This window comes from Sus scrofa, chromosome 11, assembly GCF_054392235.1.
Source record: "Sus scrofa isolate SSC_HxYL_T2T_F1_AM1 chromosome 11, Sscrofa_HxYL_maternal_Yorkshire_Landrace_v2.0, whole genome shotgun sequence".
NCBI lineage: Eukaryota > Metazoa > Chordata > Mammalia > Artiodactyla > Suidae > Sus > Sus scrofa.
Window position 1 is genome coordinate 21,227,122 of NC_139393.1, and position 17,456 is coordinate 21,244,577.

General features: G+C 46.6%; 1 protein-coding gene across 9 annotated transcripts in view; it reads right to left on the minus strand.

Moving 5' to 3' along the window:
* Positions 1-17,456, minus strand: part of LRCH1 (leucine rich repeats and calponin homology domain containing 1) — a 217,471-nt gene that overhangs the window by 89,793 nt on the left and 110,222 nt on the right. For all 9 annotated transcript variants that reach the window (XM_084981787.1, XM_084981785.1, XM_013980522.3 and 6 more), the window contains exon 3: positions 2,906-3,032. Coding sequence is in view for 5 of the 9 variants with exons in the window: in XM_013980522.3 (XP_013835976.2) it covers positions 2,906-3,032 (127 nt within the window). In the remaining 4 variants the exon portion in view is untranslated. The remainder of the gene's footprint in view (positions 1-2,905; positions 3,033-17,456) is intronic.

The following is a 17,456-nucleotide window of genomic DNA, read 5'->3' on the forward strand; positions in this document are numbered from 1 at the left end:
GACTGCTGGCCTGGGGGCACTCAGCTGGGCTTGGAAATCTGGGAAGGCGTTTTTGCAGGAAGGGAGATCTAACTCGGCTAAGAACAGACCAAGAGAAGAGGAAAAGGAAGAAAGAGTCCATGTAGAAAGACTGATGTGCTCAATAGTCCAGACACGAAAGTGAACAAGGTTGGAATCCAGCGTGTGAAGGGGCCGGGACAAGAGATGAAGCTGGACGGGTGAGCAGGGCCGGCTCAGGAGGCTCTGGATGCTCTGCGCAAGGAGGTGTCGGGCACCCAGCCTCAGTGGGGTCACCCTGCTTCCCCCTCCTAGCCGTGCACTCCCTGGCTGTGTGGCCTTTGCATAAGCTGTCCCTTCTCTCTTGGGTGCCTCCTGGGTCCCTTACATGGACTTATGTGAGGAGGGGCCTCCCAAAGGCGTCTTCCCCTTCCAAACCCTTCCTAAGCCCAGGACTGATTCACCCATCCCCCTACCCCAGGCACTTCTTGTAACAGAGTTCCCATCATGCCAAGGAGTTCCCATCACGGCACAGCGGAAAAAAACCCGACTAGGAACCATGAGGTTTCGGGTTCAATCCCTGGCCTGGCTCAGTGGGTTAAGGATCTGGCGTTGTTGTGAACAGTGGTGAAAGTCGCAGATGCAGCTCAGATCCTGGGTTGCTGTGGCTGTGGCTGGCAGCTGCAGCTCCAATTTGACCCCTAGTCTGGGAACCTCCATATGCCATGGGTGTGGCCCTAAAAAATCAAAAAGACCCCCCCCCCCAAAAAAAAAAATAGGTCGTGCCAACTGCTTTAGCTGGAGGACATTTAAACTTGGGATCTGTGGGCGTGGCAACCTCTCTGTCGTAGAGAGAAAAACAGAAAGCCAAGCAAGAAAACCAGTGGCTGCCAGGATTTGTGAAACTTTCAGTGTCTTATTCTAGTCCCTTGTGATGTGTCCAGATGTCATGATGCTAGTGACACCAAGACCCCTGCATGGTTAGACCCCACCCGCAACGCTCGATGGGTGGAGATACTACTGTCATAGGCATTCTGAAAAAGGCCCTCTTTGTAAAGCTCCATGGCCTTTAAACAGCAATTACTCACTTCCATCCTAAAATTGAAGTGGATACAAATGTGGAGTTCCCACTGAGGCTCGGTGGGTTAAGGACCCAATGTTGTCTCTGGGAGGATGTAGGTTCCATCCCCGGCCTCGGTGGGTTAAAGGATCCGGTGTTGCTGCAGGCTGCACTGTAGGTCTCAGATGCTGCTTGGATCCAGTGCTGCCATGGCTCCGATTCGACCCCTAACCCTGAAACTTCCATATGCCTCAACTACGGCCGTAAAAAGGAAAAAGAAAAAAGAAAAATAAAAATAAAACAATTAAGTGGTGGGAGTTCTTACTATGGCTCAATGGGTTAAAAATCCAAGACTAGTATCCATGAGGATGTGGGTTCCATCCCTGGTCTCACTCGGAGGGTCAAGGATCCAGCACTGCTGCAAGCTGCAGTGTAGGTTGCAGATGCAGCTCAATCTGGCGTTGCTATGGCTGTGGTGGAGGCTGGCAGCTACAGCTCTGATTCGACCCCTAGCCTGGGAACTTCCATATGCCGCGGTGCGGCCCTAAAAAGAAAAAAAAGGGAGAAAAAAAAGAGATACAAATAGAACATGGGTGGTGTCACTTTCCAAGCCAATTCCAGGTGCAGACATGACTAAAGGGTCCCAGCATTCTCTGTCTGGGCCTCACAAGCCATCACCCTCATGCCCCAGGTGGCCTCAAAGAAATTAACTGGAACCGGCTCACAAGAGAAAAGTCATTGACCCTCAGTGCTCTAGACTGGAGGCTACGCAAAGGAAGGTAATGTGTCCTTTTCATGGTTGTAATTGTGACATTCAGCTTTGTGCTGGACACAAGGGCAGGGCAGAAGGATGGGTGCTGGACAATAAATTATGACTACCGTGGTGTCACCCAGTTGCTCATTCGTACCTCTGCATGCACCCAAAATATCTGAGCTCAGTGGAAGTCTACAAAAACTCAGTCTTGCCCATTTGAAAAAGCGAGGTCAGTAATTCAATCAGAGAGCTGACATCTCGGCCTCAGGGACGCACTCAGACGCCATCCCTGCCTACCTATAACTTGTTCTTCTTTCTTATCCCCAGGGACATGGCCACGTTTTAAAGTTTCAATTTGGAACAATAGTTACTAATGTCCTTACAGAATCAGAGGCTCTGTTCTTTCCAATGTAATTATACACATTCAGAAACTGTGGAGTTCCCGGCGTGGCTCAGTGGTTAAAGAATCCGACTAGGAACCACGAGGTTTCGGGTTCAATCCCTGGCCTCGCTCAGTGGGTTAAGGATCCGGCGTTGCCGTGAGCTGTGGTGTAGGTTGCAGACACGGCTCAGATCCCGAGTTGCTGTGGCTCTGGTGTAGGCCGGCAGCTACAGCTCCGAGGAGACCCCTAGCCTGGGAACCTCCGTATGCCGAGGGAGCAGCCCTAGAAAAGGCAAAAAGACACACACACACACAAAAAGAAAAGAAACGAAACTGTGGCCTTCTAACTTATTTGCAGATTTTTTTTTTTTTGGCCAGTGTATTTTTTTTTTTATCATGTATTACCAGCTCACTTATGCAATCTGGAAAAAGGGGATCTAACTATGATAGGATAATCTGTAAGCTCCAGGAACTGTAAATCCTGCACATTTCAGGAAGTGTAAACTACAGGAAACCTGTAAATTTCAGGAACTCTGTCACAGCAAAGCCATGATTATTCCTTTTCCCACTGAACGTCTTTATCATACACAAACCGCCACCAGCGCCACCACCTCCTCCTCGTCCCACCGGAGCAAAAAGTCCTTCTGACTCCCTCGATAAGCTGCGATCAGTAAACACACAGAAAAGGGCATCTTAAAAATCGGTAACATACCAACTCCATTAACTGTTTGAGCTGACCTATCTCTTCGGGCAGCGATCCAAGTTTGTTGTTACTTGCGATTAAGACTTTGAGAGGCAGACCACACAGGCAGGCCGGCAGGGCGGACAGCTGATTCCGACTGCAAAGAAATACAACAAGAACTCTGGTAAACAGGCAGGCCACTTCATCCTGTTTGTGAGAACATGCTGTTTACCAAGCAGGGAGAAAGGAGTGATGGAGGAAAAGGTTTTGCAAATATACCAAGTCCAAGGAACTTCCTAGATGTGTAAGAACTCAAAGCCCAAAAAAACAAACTTTTTTTTTTTTTTTAAAAAAAGGAGAGGCATAGACAGCTCTGAGGGAAACCACTTTCCCCAGCACAAGGGACCCCCTCTGCAGAAGCTGAGTCCTTGGGCAGCCTCCAAGCAGATGGGCAACATAGGCTGCACCACCAGCAGTGATGGGCAGCTGGTGCCAACCGCTCCCTGCCTGATGGTATAAGCAGGAGATGCGGCGAGGACCAGAGCGGAAAGCATCACCGCATCCATCTTTGGAGTGATGGGGAGATGGTTTGGCCACAACTCACAAAACCACTGGGCCCACTTCCAACGTTTTGATTCAGCTTCCTTTTGTTAAAGCAAGAGCTCTGTGGTTAAACGCTGCTTGGGTATCTGCGAGAGGGCTAATTAAAAAAGAAAAAGGGAGAGTTGGCCTTATGGTAAAAGTGGAGCTGGAGCCAAGAGGGGTTCTGTTTCACAGAGAAGCTGAAAAGCGTGCGCCCACAGCTCACCTGTTCTGCATTAAGAGGTCTCTGCTCGGAGGTTTTTAAACCTTCTACCGTCAATCCCAGTTGTCTAAGGGACGAGGAAAATACTGGAGAAGTGAAATCTATGAATCACCCCTAAGGGTATGTCAGCCACTTATTTCCCCTCCTCCTTCACAAGGAGCCCTTTTCCTGCGATCAAGTAAGGAGACAGATGGTCTTCAGCTTCCCTTTCCTTCTCGGCCATTCTGCTGAGGAAGTTAACAACCAGGCAGTGAAATATCTACAAATCTGTGCCATGTTATTGCAATTCTTTGGAACTTCCTCTGTGTGCATTTGCACACTGCGGGGCTATGTGTGTACTGATGAGCATGCATTATTTTTGTGCGTGAAGGGACAGACAGATAGGCTGGAAACACACCCAAACGTTATCGCTGGTCATTTTGGGGGGAGGGGGGAGTGGGTACAAAGAGTGGATTTTATTTTCATGACACTTTGCTCTGTTTTCCAAAATTCCTACAAAGTGCTTTTATACTTAGGGAAGACATATCATTATAAAAAGATAAACCAGATTTGGATACCAGGTACATGAATGCTTCTATTTGTGAAAATTCATTGAGATGTATGTACACTTATGATCTGTGCACTTTTCTGTATGTACGTCATATTTCAATTAAATGTTTTACTCCCCATGCTACCATAAGAGGGAATGGCTGTGTGGTTAGCCAAAGGGTGTGTCTGACTGATGGGTTCAGAAAAAGCAGGTGTTGGGAGTTCCCACTGTGGCTCAGCGAGTAAGGAACCTGACTAGTACTTTCGAGGATGCAGGTTTGATCCCTGGTCTCACTCAGTGGGTTAAGGATCTGGTGTTGCCGTGAGCTGTGGTGGAAGTTGCAGATGTGGCTTGGACCTGGCATTACTGTGGCTGTGGCGTAGGCTGGCATCTGCAGCTCCGATTCCACGCCTAGCCTGGGAACTTCCATATGCTGTGGGCGTGGCCCTAAAAAGAAAAAAAGAAAAAGAATAAGCAGGTGTTGTGCTGTCAAAATAACCTTTCCAATTTGGATTCCCTCACTGTGACCACCTGACCAGGTGTCTGACACCCGATGCCCAGGTAGCCAGGTTTTAGCAAGAAAATGGATAGCTGTATCTTCTCTCAACTGCCCAAATCTGCAAAGCAAGCTGTTTTCAGAAAGGGACAAAGGCAAAGAGCTTTCTCTAAGGGGGTCCAGCAGAAGGGGAAAGAGGTTGTGAGCCCAGGGGTGGGGGATGTGTCCTGGCCCTGGAAAGACCAGCTGGCTCTTAGCTTCCCCCTGGTGAGGCTGGCAGGTTAATAAGGGCGGCAGGGTCACCCCTGGTGCTGTCTCCTGATCTCTGGGGGCAGCAGAAGGGAGAGCCAGGGCTATCAGCCTGTCCTTCTGTGCCTTCACACCCCTCCTGCTGCCCTCTGTCACCTGCAGGGGCTCCTCTGGCTGGGTGAGGGGGCCTTCCTGGTGCCTGGATGGGAGAGCTTTCTTCAAGCTCCAAAAAAGGCTCCTGAGATGCTCCCTCCAGACAGGAGAACTTGGTTTATTACAAAGTGGCAAGTAAATAACTCAGAATGTAATTTGTGGTTTAAAATATTTATTAACATGCAATTTCATAAAGTGAGGATTGATAAATTAAAATACTAAAAATAAGCCATATTTAATATATATATATATATATATTTTTGGTTGCACTGTGGCATGTGCAAGTTTCCAGGTCAGGGATTGAACCCAAGCCACAGCAGCCACCCAAGCCACTGCAGTGACAACAGTGGATCCTTAACCTGCTTAACAGGAGAGCTCGTAAACTTCTATTTTGAAGAGAGAATAACGGGAACAAAGATAAGTATTTTTAGAAATTCCTACACTCCTATTTTCCACAGAATCAACGATTACAGTTGGAGATCTTTCCTGTGTTTCTCTGCTTAGGAACTCGGATTTAAAGGCCTCCCCGTCTCAGAGTTCCTGTCGTGGCTCAGTGGTAATGAACCCGACTAGCAACCATGAGGACCTGGGTTCAATCCCTGACCTCACTCAGCGGCTTAAGGATCCAGCATTGCCGTGACCTGTGGTATAGGTTGCAGATGTGGCTCGGATCCTTCGTTGGCTGTGGCCGTGGTGTAGGCTGGCAGCTGCAACTCCGATTCAACCCCTAGCCTGGGACCATGTGCCACAGGTGTGGCCCTAATAAATACCAATAAAATATTGCCAGTCTCCCTGCCTGCATGCAGGCATCTAGTCCGAGGAGCTCTGCACTCATCTGACTGGGATGCGCTGCCCTGGGAGAGCATCTGCATAACCACCTAAGCAATGCAGTGGAGGCTCTGCTCCTTTAGACACATGAGCATTTGAAATTACATGGGATTCTTCCCCCTGGAATTCTTCCTGGGTGGGTAACTAATTTAAAATATAACAAGGGCGGTCCCGTTGTGGCACAGTGGAAACAATCCGACTAGGAACCATGAGGTGGCAGGTTCGATCCCTGGCCTCGCTCAGTGGGTTAAGGATCCAGCATTGCCATGGGCTGCGGTGTAGGTCACAGACATGGCTCAGATCTGGCATTGCTGTGGCTGTGGTGTAGGCTGGTAGCTGCAGCTCTGATTAGACCCCTAGCCTGGGAACCTCTATATGCCCCAGGTATGGCCCTAAAAAGATTAAAATAAAATAAAATAAAATAAATAAAATAAAAAAGAGGCTTGTGAAAGCATCTGTGGTTTCCTTGAAGGGGTTGAATGCTTTTGACGCTAAAAGCAGCAGACGGAAGAGCCCACTTATTTAGGCCGTGTACATTCCTCTATTCAGACTGTAGTTTATCGCCTGTAGGCAAATCAAGATGCCAGGACGGGTTGTGATGGGCACACCACAGCCCTGGGGCACACTTCTTCGATCTCATCCATCTCGTCCCTCAGCCTGCACTTCGCCTATTTTACGGCAGGATGTTCCTGTATTACTGGTAATTTCCCCAATAGAAAAAGGAAATACACATGCACACAGAAACCCATTAGCTCTCCAGAAAATATTTATCAAGAAGAGGAGAAACTGCACGTCCTTTAATCCGCTCCCCGCTCCAGACCACATCAGCTGCCTGAGCCTTTTGAAACCACTCATCTGGCAGCAATTTCTCTCCAGCAAATAAGTGCCTCAGGCCACACTCCACCAGCCCCTGGCCCGCACTTGTCTCCTCAGCCCTCTGTGTTATGAACAGAGGAGGAAAGGATGTTTAAAAATACCACCACGGACTATCTGATAAGGTAATGGCCAGCATTTATTTTCAAATCCAGCCCGGGAGTCACATCTGAAAGCAATATTTAAAAAAAAAAAAAAAAAAAAAGACTTTTTTAAACTCACTCATTACAAAAGAGTAAATTAGTGAGGGAAAGGGGGCACTTATTCAGAAGTAGAAATTACAGATTCGGTCATGGTGGCCTGAGCCTTCCTGCCATCGCAGGGCAGAGTCCCCTGTCACCCTCCCTGCCCAGTCTGGGTGGAGGATGGTGCGGGCAGGAACGAGGAGGGGCAGGAAGGCAGCGGGTTTAATTGCTCATGATCTGCCTTCCTCCTTTCTCAGCTGAATGACTCCCCCACAGATTTACTGGCCTGATTTTCTCCTTTCAGGTTGAAACAAGGCAGCTCGACATAATCTGAACACTTTTGATAGCCTGAGTTTGCAGGCTCAACTTCTCAAGTATCACCACCCTGGAATTCACAAACCAAGTCACTTCTGTATGGTTTCTTTCAGAGTCTTATTTTAATGGATTTTGACTATGGCCTTCCTTATTAAAATCTATGCTTTCAGGCTTAATTTCAGTATTGCACATTAAATATTACTGGCTTATCAGAAAGTTATTTCCCTTAAAGTATGTGAGGATGGAGTTCCTGCTGTGGTGCAGCAGGTTAAGGATCTGGCATTGTCTCTGTGGCACAGATTTGAACCCTGGCCCAGCAAAGTGGGTTAAGGATCTGGTGTTGCCACAGTTGTGGCACAGGCTGCAGCTGGGGCTAGGATTCAATCCCTGGCCCAGGAACTCCCATATGCTGTGGGTACATCACAAACAAAAAAAAAAATCCTGCACCATCCTCCACCCACAAACTGTTTTTATCACGTGATGATACAAACAGTCTTTTTTTGCAGGGAGGGTCTTTTTAGGGCCACACCTGCGGCATTTGGAGGCTCCCAGACTAGAGGTCTAATCGGAGCTACAGCTGCTGGTCTACACCACAGCTCACAGCAATGCCGGATCCTTAACCCCCTGAGCAAGGCCAGGGATTGAACCTGCATCCTCATGGATACTGGTCAGACTCACTTCCACCGAGCCATGATGAGAACTCCCCATTTTCATCCAGTCTTAAAATACAGTTTCATGTTCCATTTGTTAAAAACATACACAAATTAAAGATGACCATTCTGAGGCTGCCGGGGAGAACCAGGCTGGGCTATAAAATTTCAGGCTCAAACCAACCCAGTAACTCTTTCTGTCCTGGAGGACCAGGGCAGGAATGTACCATCATATGAATGACTTTTCCTTTCTCATCTTCTCTGATTCTAAGATCCTACCATTTCTCCGGGAAAACTCGAATACCCGGAGATCATCATCGCCATTTACTAGCTGGTTTTCCAAAACATGATAGAAATCGTGACATAAAATCACCAACCAACGCAAACCTTTTTTCCTTTTTTTTTGGCCGTTTCTAGGGCCGCTCCCGCGGCATATGGAGGTTCCCAGACCAGGGGTCTCCTCGGAGCTGTAGCTGCCGGCCTACACCACAGCCACAGCAACGCGGGATCCAAGCCTTGTATGCAACCTACACGACAGCTCACGGCAACGCCGGATCCTTAACCCACTGAGCAAGGGCAGGGACCGAACCCGCAACCTCATGGTTCCTAGTCGGATTCGTTAACCACTGCGCCATGACGGAAACTCCAATGAAAACCTATTAACAAAACGTCACAGTGTGCATGTAAAGGGCACACAGAAGGCAGGGCAGGGCACCCCAGGCTCGCCCTATAGGCGTCTCAGCCAGGAAAGGGCATAAACAAGTCCGCAGGAGCTCCTCTCTATTGCTTGTATGAATGGCACTGGCCGTGCTTGGCACACGAAATACACAGAAGAGCAGTTATTTTACTTGAGCCAAGCAAGTTTCCTCTGGCACAGGATACCTCGCCAACTTTGTTTTATGCTCTTTTTTGCAAACCCCCTTTCCCTCTCCTGAAAGGCAGAGTGACTCTTTTCTGTTGGGCACAGGACACTTGACTGTTAATTGTCTCCACGCCGACGCAACAGGGAACAATATCCATAGAGAACTACTTCCTTTTTCCTGCTTGGTTCATTCTGAAGACCCACCATGGCAAAATTTCTCACCCTCATTTCCCCACATGACTAAACCCTTCCCTGGCATCGCCAGCCTCCCCCACCCCCCACCCCCAGGCCCCCAACTCATTCCACTGTCACTCTATGCCTGAGACAGTCACCTACAACAAGCAGAGCCTGGCTTTCAGTTGCCTGGAGCTATCTCGGTCGACTTGAATTTTATAAAGATAAATTCTATAAATATCATTTCAATAATATTTCACATGACATTTTTAATGCAGACATTTGACATTATGGATGCACATAAAATCTGGGCGTGCACGTGTACGTCTAACTTTGAAAGCAGTTCTGCTACCCGCCACTCAGAAGGATGACAGTCATTCGAAAAGTTCAAATGTTGCAAAACTAGAAACCCAGAGCCATCATTTCAAGTGAATCTTGAACCAGTTCTTGAACACTATGCCGATCCGTTTCACACCCTACACACATAAAGGCCACGCTTTGAGAAGGTTAAAGTCAAACTTTAGAAAAGAAAATGAGGCTGGGGTTAATAGATGCAAACTTTTGCCTTTGGAGTGGATAAGCAATGAGGCTGGGGTTAATAGATGCAAACTTTTGCCTTTGGAGTGGATAAGCAATGAGATCCTGCTGCCTAGCACAGAAAACTATATCCCTTGTGATGGGACATGATGGAGGATAATGTGCAAAAAAAAGTGTATATATATATGTGTGTGTGTATGACTGGGTCACTGCTGTACAGCAGACATTGACAGAACATTGTAAGTCAAGTATAATGGAAAAAATAAAAATCATTTTAAAAAAAGAAAATGAAGAGCAAGAAACAAAAATAAGTAAGCCTCTGAGGCAGCTCAGAACACAGGCAACTTGCTGCACCAACCACTGTGCTGTGCGTTTTTGCTCTGCGTATCTGCACCCTGTTTCTGCAGCTGTGCAACTGAACCGGTTTCCCACAGTAAGAGCCTGTCAGTCTCCTCTTGAGCAGAAATAAACCCTTGCTTAAAATAGTCTGGGTTTTTACACCCTTAACGGTCAGCAACCACCACTACCAATGTCTGTAATTAGATTTCAAAGTATGGTTATTGATAACTTGCTCCTTTTTTGGTTATTTCCTCTCCTTTTTTTAAGGGCTCTTTCATGCTCAAAGCACAAGCCCTAAAAACTATTCCTTTAAGTTTCCTCTATAATATCTGTGGTGTCCTTTCTTTGCTTTAAAATGGAGCTAAATGTTCAAAATCAAGAAAGAAGCTGTGGATGTTTGAAGAGGACCCAACACCTGATACGAGCAAGAATATCAATGAGCCAAATACCTCCAGAGGCAACAAGGTAGATTTGAGGTTTTAGGCCTTAAGAATGTAGAGACCTGAGCTTGTGTGCAAAACGCTGCTGCTGGCGAGTGGGGAAACTATCACTCAATGGCTAGAGAAGGATGAGCAAATGAGGCCCTACTGTGCAGCACAGGGAGCTATGAGCTATGTCCAATTTCTCAGGTTGGAAGATAGTATGGAAAAAAAAAAAAAAAGGAAGGTACATTTATGTATGACCGGGTCGCTTTGCTGTATAACAGAAATCGAAGAAACACTGTAAATCACCTATACTTTGATTTTAAAAAAAAAAAAAGATGTATCAGCACTGAAGAGAATTCCTCCACTTTTGAGACCACCGTCCCAGGTAGAATGGACACTACCCACCTCTTCCCAGGAAGGTACACCCCCCTTCCCTGCCTTCTCTGCCACGGAAATAGATATTTTTTATTTCATTTTGTTTTCTCTTTTTAGGGCCACACCTGTGGCATAGGGAGGTTCCCGGGCCAGGGGGTGAATCTGAGCTACAGTTGCTGGCCACAGCCACAGCAACACCAGATCCGAGCCGCATCTGCAAGCCACACCACAGCTCACAGCAACACCAGATCCTTGACCCACTGAGCCAGGCCAGGGATCGAACCTGCGTCCTCATGGATGCTAATCAGATTCATTTCTGCTGAGCCACAATGGGAACTCCAGATATATATTTTTTTACTTTAACATTTTTTCCCCACCAAAAAAGAAAGGGCTGTGGATAGCGATTTAAATGAGAACAGGCTGCTCAGATCAACTTTTGCCAGGGACACCGAGCCAACACAAAACATTCATAATAAAATATAAGGTGCTTGAACCTTTTTTGGGTCTCATTTGACGACGTGTGCCTTTCCACTGAGTTCCAGGAATCACTGAATGTGTAACGCAGGTAGATCTGCGTGATTCTAAGTCTCTCTACATTCTCTTCTTCCCACATACCCTTCCAGGGGAATGAGCCTTCAGGAAGCTTCTCTCGTGTAACTAATACAATAATAACTCAGTTCTGCTTAACTGCTCTAATACTTAAACAAACATTCCTTAGTTGGTTATTATTGATAAGGCATCATGCTAGGCACTCTGACAACTATTATTTAGATTCATTCCAATCCTGGACTCTAAGTATAAAACCCTCTATTCTTCTGACACAAAAACTGATGTTATTCGGAGAATTTAAATCACTAGTTCCAAGCTGCCTCACTAGTGAGTCACTCTGTGCTAATAAGGGTTGAAACCAGGTGGGTTGGCTTCAGATCAAAGTCTGATCTACCCTCAACACAACACAGCCTTTTCTCATTTTACTTTGTTTTTTTGTTTTTGTTTTGCTTTACAGGGCCGCACTTGCAGCATATGGAGGTTCCCAGGCTAGGGGTCGAACTGGAGCTGTAGCCGACGGCCTGTGCCACAGCCACACAATGCTGGATCCTTAACCCACTGAGGGAGGCCAGAGATCCAACCCGGGTCCTCATGGATACTAGTCGGATTCGTTAATGCTGAGCCACAAAAAGAACTCCTTATGGAGTTCCCGTTACGGCGCAGTGGAAACGAATGCAACTAGGAACCATGAGGTTGCGGGTTCCACCCCTGGCCTCCCTCAGTGGGTCAAGGATCTGGTGCTGCCGTGAGCTGTGGTGTAGGTCGCAGATGAGGCTCGGATCTGGCATTGCAGTGGCTGTGGTGTAGGCCGGTGGCTATAGCTCCGATGAGACCCCCTAGCCTGGGAATCTCCATATGCCGAGGGAGTGGACCTAAAAAGACAAAAAAATAAACAAAAAAAAAAACACCTCGTCATTTTACTTTGGAATAAAAAGTAAGGTAAACCAGGAAAACAAGAGGAGGAGGATCCTGAATTCCAAGCAGGAGGCAGCAAGAGGCTACCTGGCGGTTCAGTGATGGACTTATAGAAAAAGGGATGGAGGAAAGGGTGAGAGACCACCTCTGAGATTCCAGGCGAGGGTGCTGGAAAAAAAGTAGTAGGAGCATGGCCAGGAAAAGAGGTTCCAAACGTACTAATTTGGGACAGAAGAAAATGGGCTTCATTGAGCACATGCTGAATTTTGAACAGTGAATAGGCACCCAAGAGGAACTGAATCTTTGTCGACTGGGACAATTAGGACTAGTGTTAAAAAGAGTCAAAGTGGAGTTCCCGTCGTGGCACAGAGGAAATGAATCAGACTAGGAACCCTGAGGTTGCGGGTTCGATTCCTGGCCTTGCTCAGTGGGTTCAGGATCCGGCGTTGTCATGAGCTATGGTGTAGGTTGCAGATGTGGCTCGGATCTGGTGTTGCTGTGCCTGTGGCATAGGCCAGCAGCTGTAGCTCCTACTGGACCCCTAGTCTGGGTACTTCCATATGCTGAGGGTGCAGCCCTCAATAAGAAAAAAAAAAGAGTCAAGGTGACAGAGAATATATTGGCTACAAATAAAGCATCGTCTGAGAGAGAAGATTTAAGGGCCAAAGATGGAGCCTGGGGGAATATGAGCATTACGGTGCAGAAAGAGAAAGAACATCCAGACACGGAATAGAGAAGCGACAGAAAGAAGCAGAACAATGAGCAGGAAAGCATGTGACCAAACCAAGGAAGATGTTTCAGATCAAAGTCAATTATTTTCTACCCTCACTGAATTTCGCTCTGCCCATGATCCTGTTGTACATGCTGAGAAAATGTGAAATTACTATGAATCCCAAAACCTAACTCCTACCAGGATTAGGCCACATCTCTCTGAGCTGCTATCTCCTGCCTCCAACTTGAATGTGAATCATTTATTTTAAAAGCAGAAAATGTTGGAGTTCCCGTTGCGGCTCAGAGGGTTAAGAACGTGACTAGGATCCATGAGGATTCAGGGTCCATCCCTGGCCCCGCTGAGTGGATTAAGGATCTGGTGTTGCTGTGGCTGCGGTGTAGCTTGCAGATGTGGCTCAGATCCAGTGTGGCTGTGGCTGTGGTGTAGGCCGGCAGCTGCAGCTCTGATTCGACCCATAGCCTGGGAACTTCCATATGCCGCAGGTACGGCCCTTAAAAAAAAAAAAAAAATACATATATAGTCTTCTGAGTTCTCAAATTTAAGATAAGAAATTAGCGCCTCTTAAGGAATATAGGAAGGGAGACTTCCTTTACGGATCTTATCCTGTAAGGTGGAATGAAGGGACCCCAGGCTGCTGCTAACTTATCTTTAAACAAGTGTTTACAGACTTTGCGCACCACTGTCAGAGGCTCAGAGGCGGCCTCTGCTGAAGGCCCCAGGCTGTCCTCTGCTGGTACTGAGGTCACGATGGCCTCCTGGTGGGACAAATGCACCAGCGGGGCCGCCCCTCAGTTTCCCTAGATGATTGGCCAAACAAAAACCTTCAAAGCACCCCCACCATCTCCTTGGTCCTCCCTGCCCGCCCGCCTACATGCCAACAGCCTCTCAGTCTTTGGAACACAGGATCTGAAGGGAAGGATTTCACAATCCCCACTGAACCTCCTATGTCTTCTTCTACCTATGGTCCTGTTCAGAGAGTTCACCGAGCTCCACCCTCCTTGCACGCGGTGATATACACACACATTAAAAGAGTCGGCAGAGGAAGAAAACCGACAGTGATTTTGAAATGGACAAAAACCATTCCTGGGGGACTTGCCTGACACACCCTCCCAGACGACCTCTGCCTTTCACTGTTTTTGAGTTGTTTAACAACCCTGTGTTTGCAGAAATGGAGAGGAATGCAAACCCTTTTTGTGCACAGAAACAGAGATGCATAGTGGGGAGCACAGAGGAGCGGCAATGGATGACTGCCCTCTGGATACGGACCAGTTTGGCAACTATCAGCAAGCCCACTGTGTGTGTGTGTGTGTGTGTGTTGACTTCTCCTTTAAATAAGATACAACGTTTTCTGTCTGTCTGTGTTGACTTCTCCTTACTTCTCCTTTAAATAAGATACAACGTTTTCTGTCTGTCTGTGTTGACTTCTCCTTACTTCTCCTTTAAATAAGATACAACGTTTTCTGTCTGTCTGTGTTGACTTCTCCTTAAAATTAAAGACATAACATTTTGCTAGTTCCTTCATTCATGAATGGGTTAAATACAGTCTTTGACAGATGTACATTTTATATCCGCATGAGCATCATGATGGTACCTTTTTTAAAAGACAACCCTTTAAACGGTGACTCGTTTTAACCACAGGGACTCTGGTGCTTCAACAATGAAATTTCAGTGCAGATAATTTAAAGACTCAGCTGCTTTAGACTTCCGGTCAAGGTCCTTCTTTTCCCCATTATATAATACAGAGCTCTCAGAAACTGAAAAAGTCCCCTTGCCTCCCCCAGAAAAAAGGTCAACCCTATTCAGGAGCCAGGGCGAAGGAAAAACCTTAACCAGAGTCCTAGTATAAGCGATGGATACATTCTTGGTACTTTCCAGTACTTATTTTTTTTCCCATTTTCACTGCATTTTTAATCAATAGTGAATACTAAATACATGAATATGTATATATATTTAAAAGGTTCTACCTAAAGCATCACTCAGCCCGGCTGGCAGCTCTGTGAACGCACGCCATGCTTTAGTGTCTCCTTGGCCTTTCTCTTTTCTCCTGACATTTCGGTTTATCTTTCAAATATCCAGTTCATAGAGACTCCCTGGCCTCTGAAGAGGACATCCGGAAGACACAGACTTTCTAACTTCATCCTTTTCTTAGTCAGGTCAGTTCCTAAAGGATCCTTTGGGCGCACAGTTCTCCATCAGTGTTTACGAACTGGTGCTCTGACAAGCACATTGCAGGAGACGCTCATAGGTGAACAGACCTCACATAAACAGCAAAAAGAGCTCGATGTGGCTTGGAGAGTCACAAAACTGAGAGCACAAAATGTGCACTTTTTTTCCCCCCACTTTTTAGGAATGCACTCGCAGCATATGGAGGTTCCCGGGCTAGGGGTCCAACTGGAGCTGCAGCCACCAGCCTACACCACAGGCACAGCCACACCGGATCCGAGCCGTGTCTGCAACCTACACCACAGCTCATGGTAATGCCGGATCCTTAACCCACTGAGCGAGGTCAGGGATTAAACCCGCATCCTCATGGATACTAGTAGGATTTGTTCCACTGAGCCACGACGAGAACTCCCCAAAATGTGGACTTTTTAAAAAGTATACCTATTAACACTCAAGAGACTATTTTTCCACAGAATGCACTTTTCGGAAATGATATTCTATTTACACCCTAACTGATCCAATGGCATCTCTGGGGTTAGAAATAAATCATTTCTGTTCTCCAAGGGAGGTGGACAGGGGAGTTTTCTCCAGATCTACTTTTCTCTGTTCCTGAGAAGAAGGATTAATCACTGAGCAGACTGAGTCAATTTTCTCATGTTACTTCCCCAGCCCTTTCTGCGGTGGTTTGCCAGTTGCCAAATGGAGTTTCAGAAAAACACTGCCTGATTGCATGAGGATGAGAGAGATAAGCTGAGATTAGTAGATAACACAGTTCCACGTGATCCAGCTCTCAAAATGACCCAAATCTTCTGGTTATTTGGACCTCGCCGTTCAGAGAGATCAGCTCGTTCTGTCTATTCTGACAGTCCATCTGGTCCAGATGCCATTAAGGTGTCCCAAGACACGCCAGGAAAGGGGCGGGGCGGGGGGGGGGGGGAGAGAAACACCTTACAGGAGTTCCCGTCATGGCTCAGTGGTTAACGAATCCAACTAGGAACAATGAGGTTTTGGGTTCGATCCCTGGCCCTGTTCAGTGGGTTAAGGATCCAGTGTTGCCATGATCTGTGGTGTAGGTCGCAGACGAGGCTCGGATCCCGCATTGCTGTGGCTGTGGTGTAGGCTGGCAGCTACAGCTCCAATTAGACCCCTAGCCTGGGAACCTCCATATGCCATGGGTGCAGCCCTAGAAAAAGACAAAAAAAAAAAAAAAAAGCCACCTTACAGAATAAACTGCTCCCCTCACAACCACTCCTTCTGTACCCTAAGCATCCAACCCACTGAATCTTTCACTAGATAGAAAACTAGTATAGAATGTGCATTTATTCCTGACTTAATTTCTCTTCCCTGGAAAATATGTTATTTGGGACTCTTACCTATGATGAAATTCCTGGCTACAGGATTTTACCAAGATTTCTCCTCCCTGAGTTCCCAAGGCACAAATATTCCACTCAGAAGTAGGATAGTATTTTAAACATCATATTCTACAATTTTCTAGCCATGATAGCATACATTTTATTACTTTTGAAAACGGGGTGTCACTGCCGTGATGTGGGTTCAATCCCTGGCCCGGGAACTTCGGCATGCTGTGGGCAAGGCCCAAAATAAAAAAATAAAATAAAATAAGGACTTTTGAAGGACTAAAATAAGGTGGTGCATCTGCTAAACCCTATTCAGCTGTTAAGATGTGATGATGGTGACAGGACAGTGGCAAAGGTCACTCTAAACCTGCACATCCTCTTTCCCCTGTTTATGGACTGTTTTTCCTTCTTTCTCTCTTCTCCTCTACATTACTTGTTATAAGACTTGGTAAACTGTAATGTTCTTAGAGGAAATATAAGTTGCTTATTTTTTTTTTTTTTCCTTTCTTTTTCAGCTACATCCATGGCACATGGAAGTTCTTGGGCCAGGCACCAAAGCTGAGCCACAGCTGCAGGCTTAGGCCAGAGCCACACGGGATCCAAGCAGCATCTGCAACCTACTCCACAGCTTTCAGCAATGCCAGACCCTTAACCCACTGTCCTGCAACGCCTCAGAGACAACGCCAGCTTCTTAGTCTGTTCCACCACAGCAGGAACTCCTAAGTTGCTTATTGATGAAATGGCCATGTTTCAAAGAGCTATGGTCTGTTTTGTGAGAAAAATAAATGCCATTTGCAGCTTGCTCATTTGGGGCTTGCAGAAAAAAATTTGAGGATTACCATAAGCAAAAAATCTATATAGTGCATTAGAAGTGGGTATTCACAGTATTTTCAGGAAGCAAATTTGCAGCACAAAGATCTTAAAAACTTTTTAAGATCAGAAGCAGAACTGAAAACCAAACCAACACATTCTGACAGCAGTCTCACCTTCAAAGCCATCATGTCTCTTTGGAACTCTGTTCCTTTTTTCAATACAAACACTGATATAAAACAACATATAGGAGTTCCC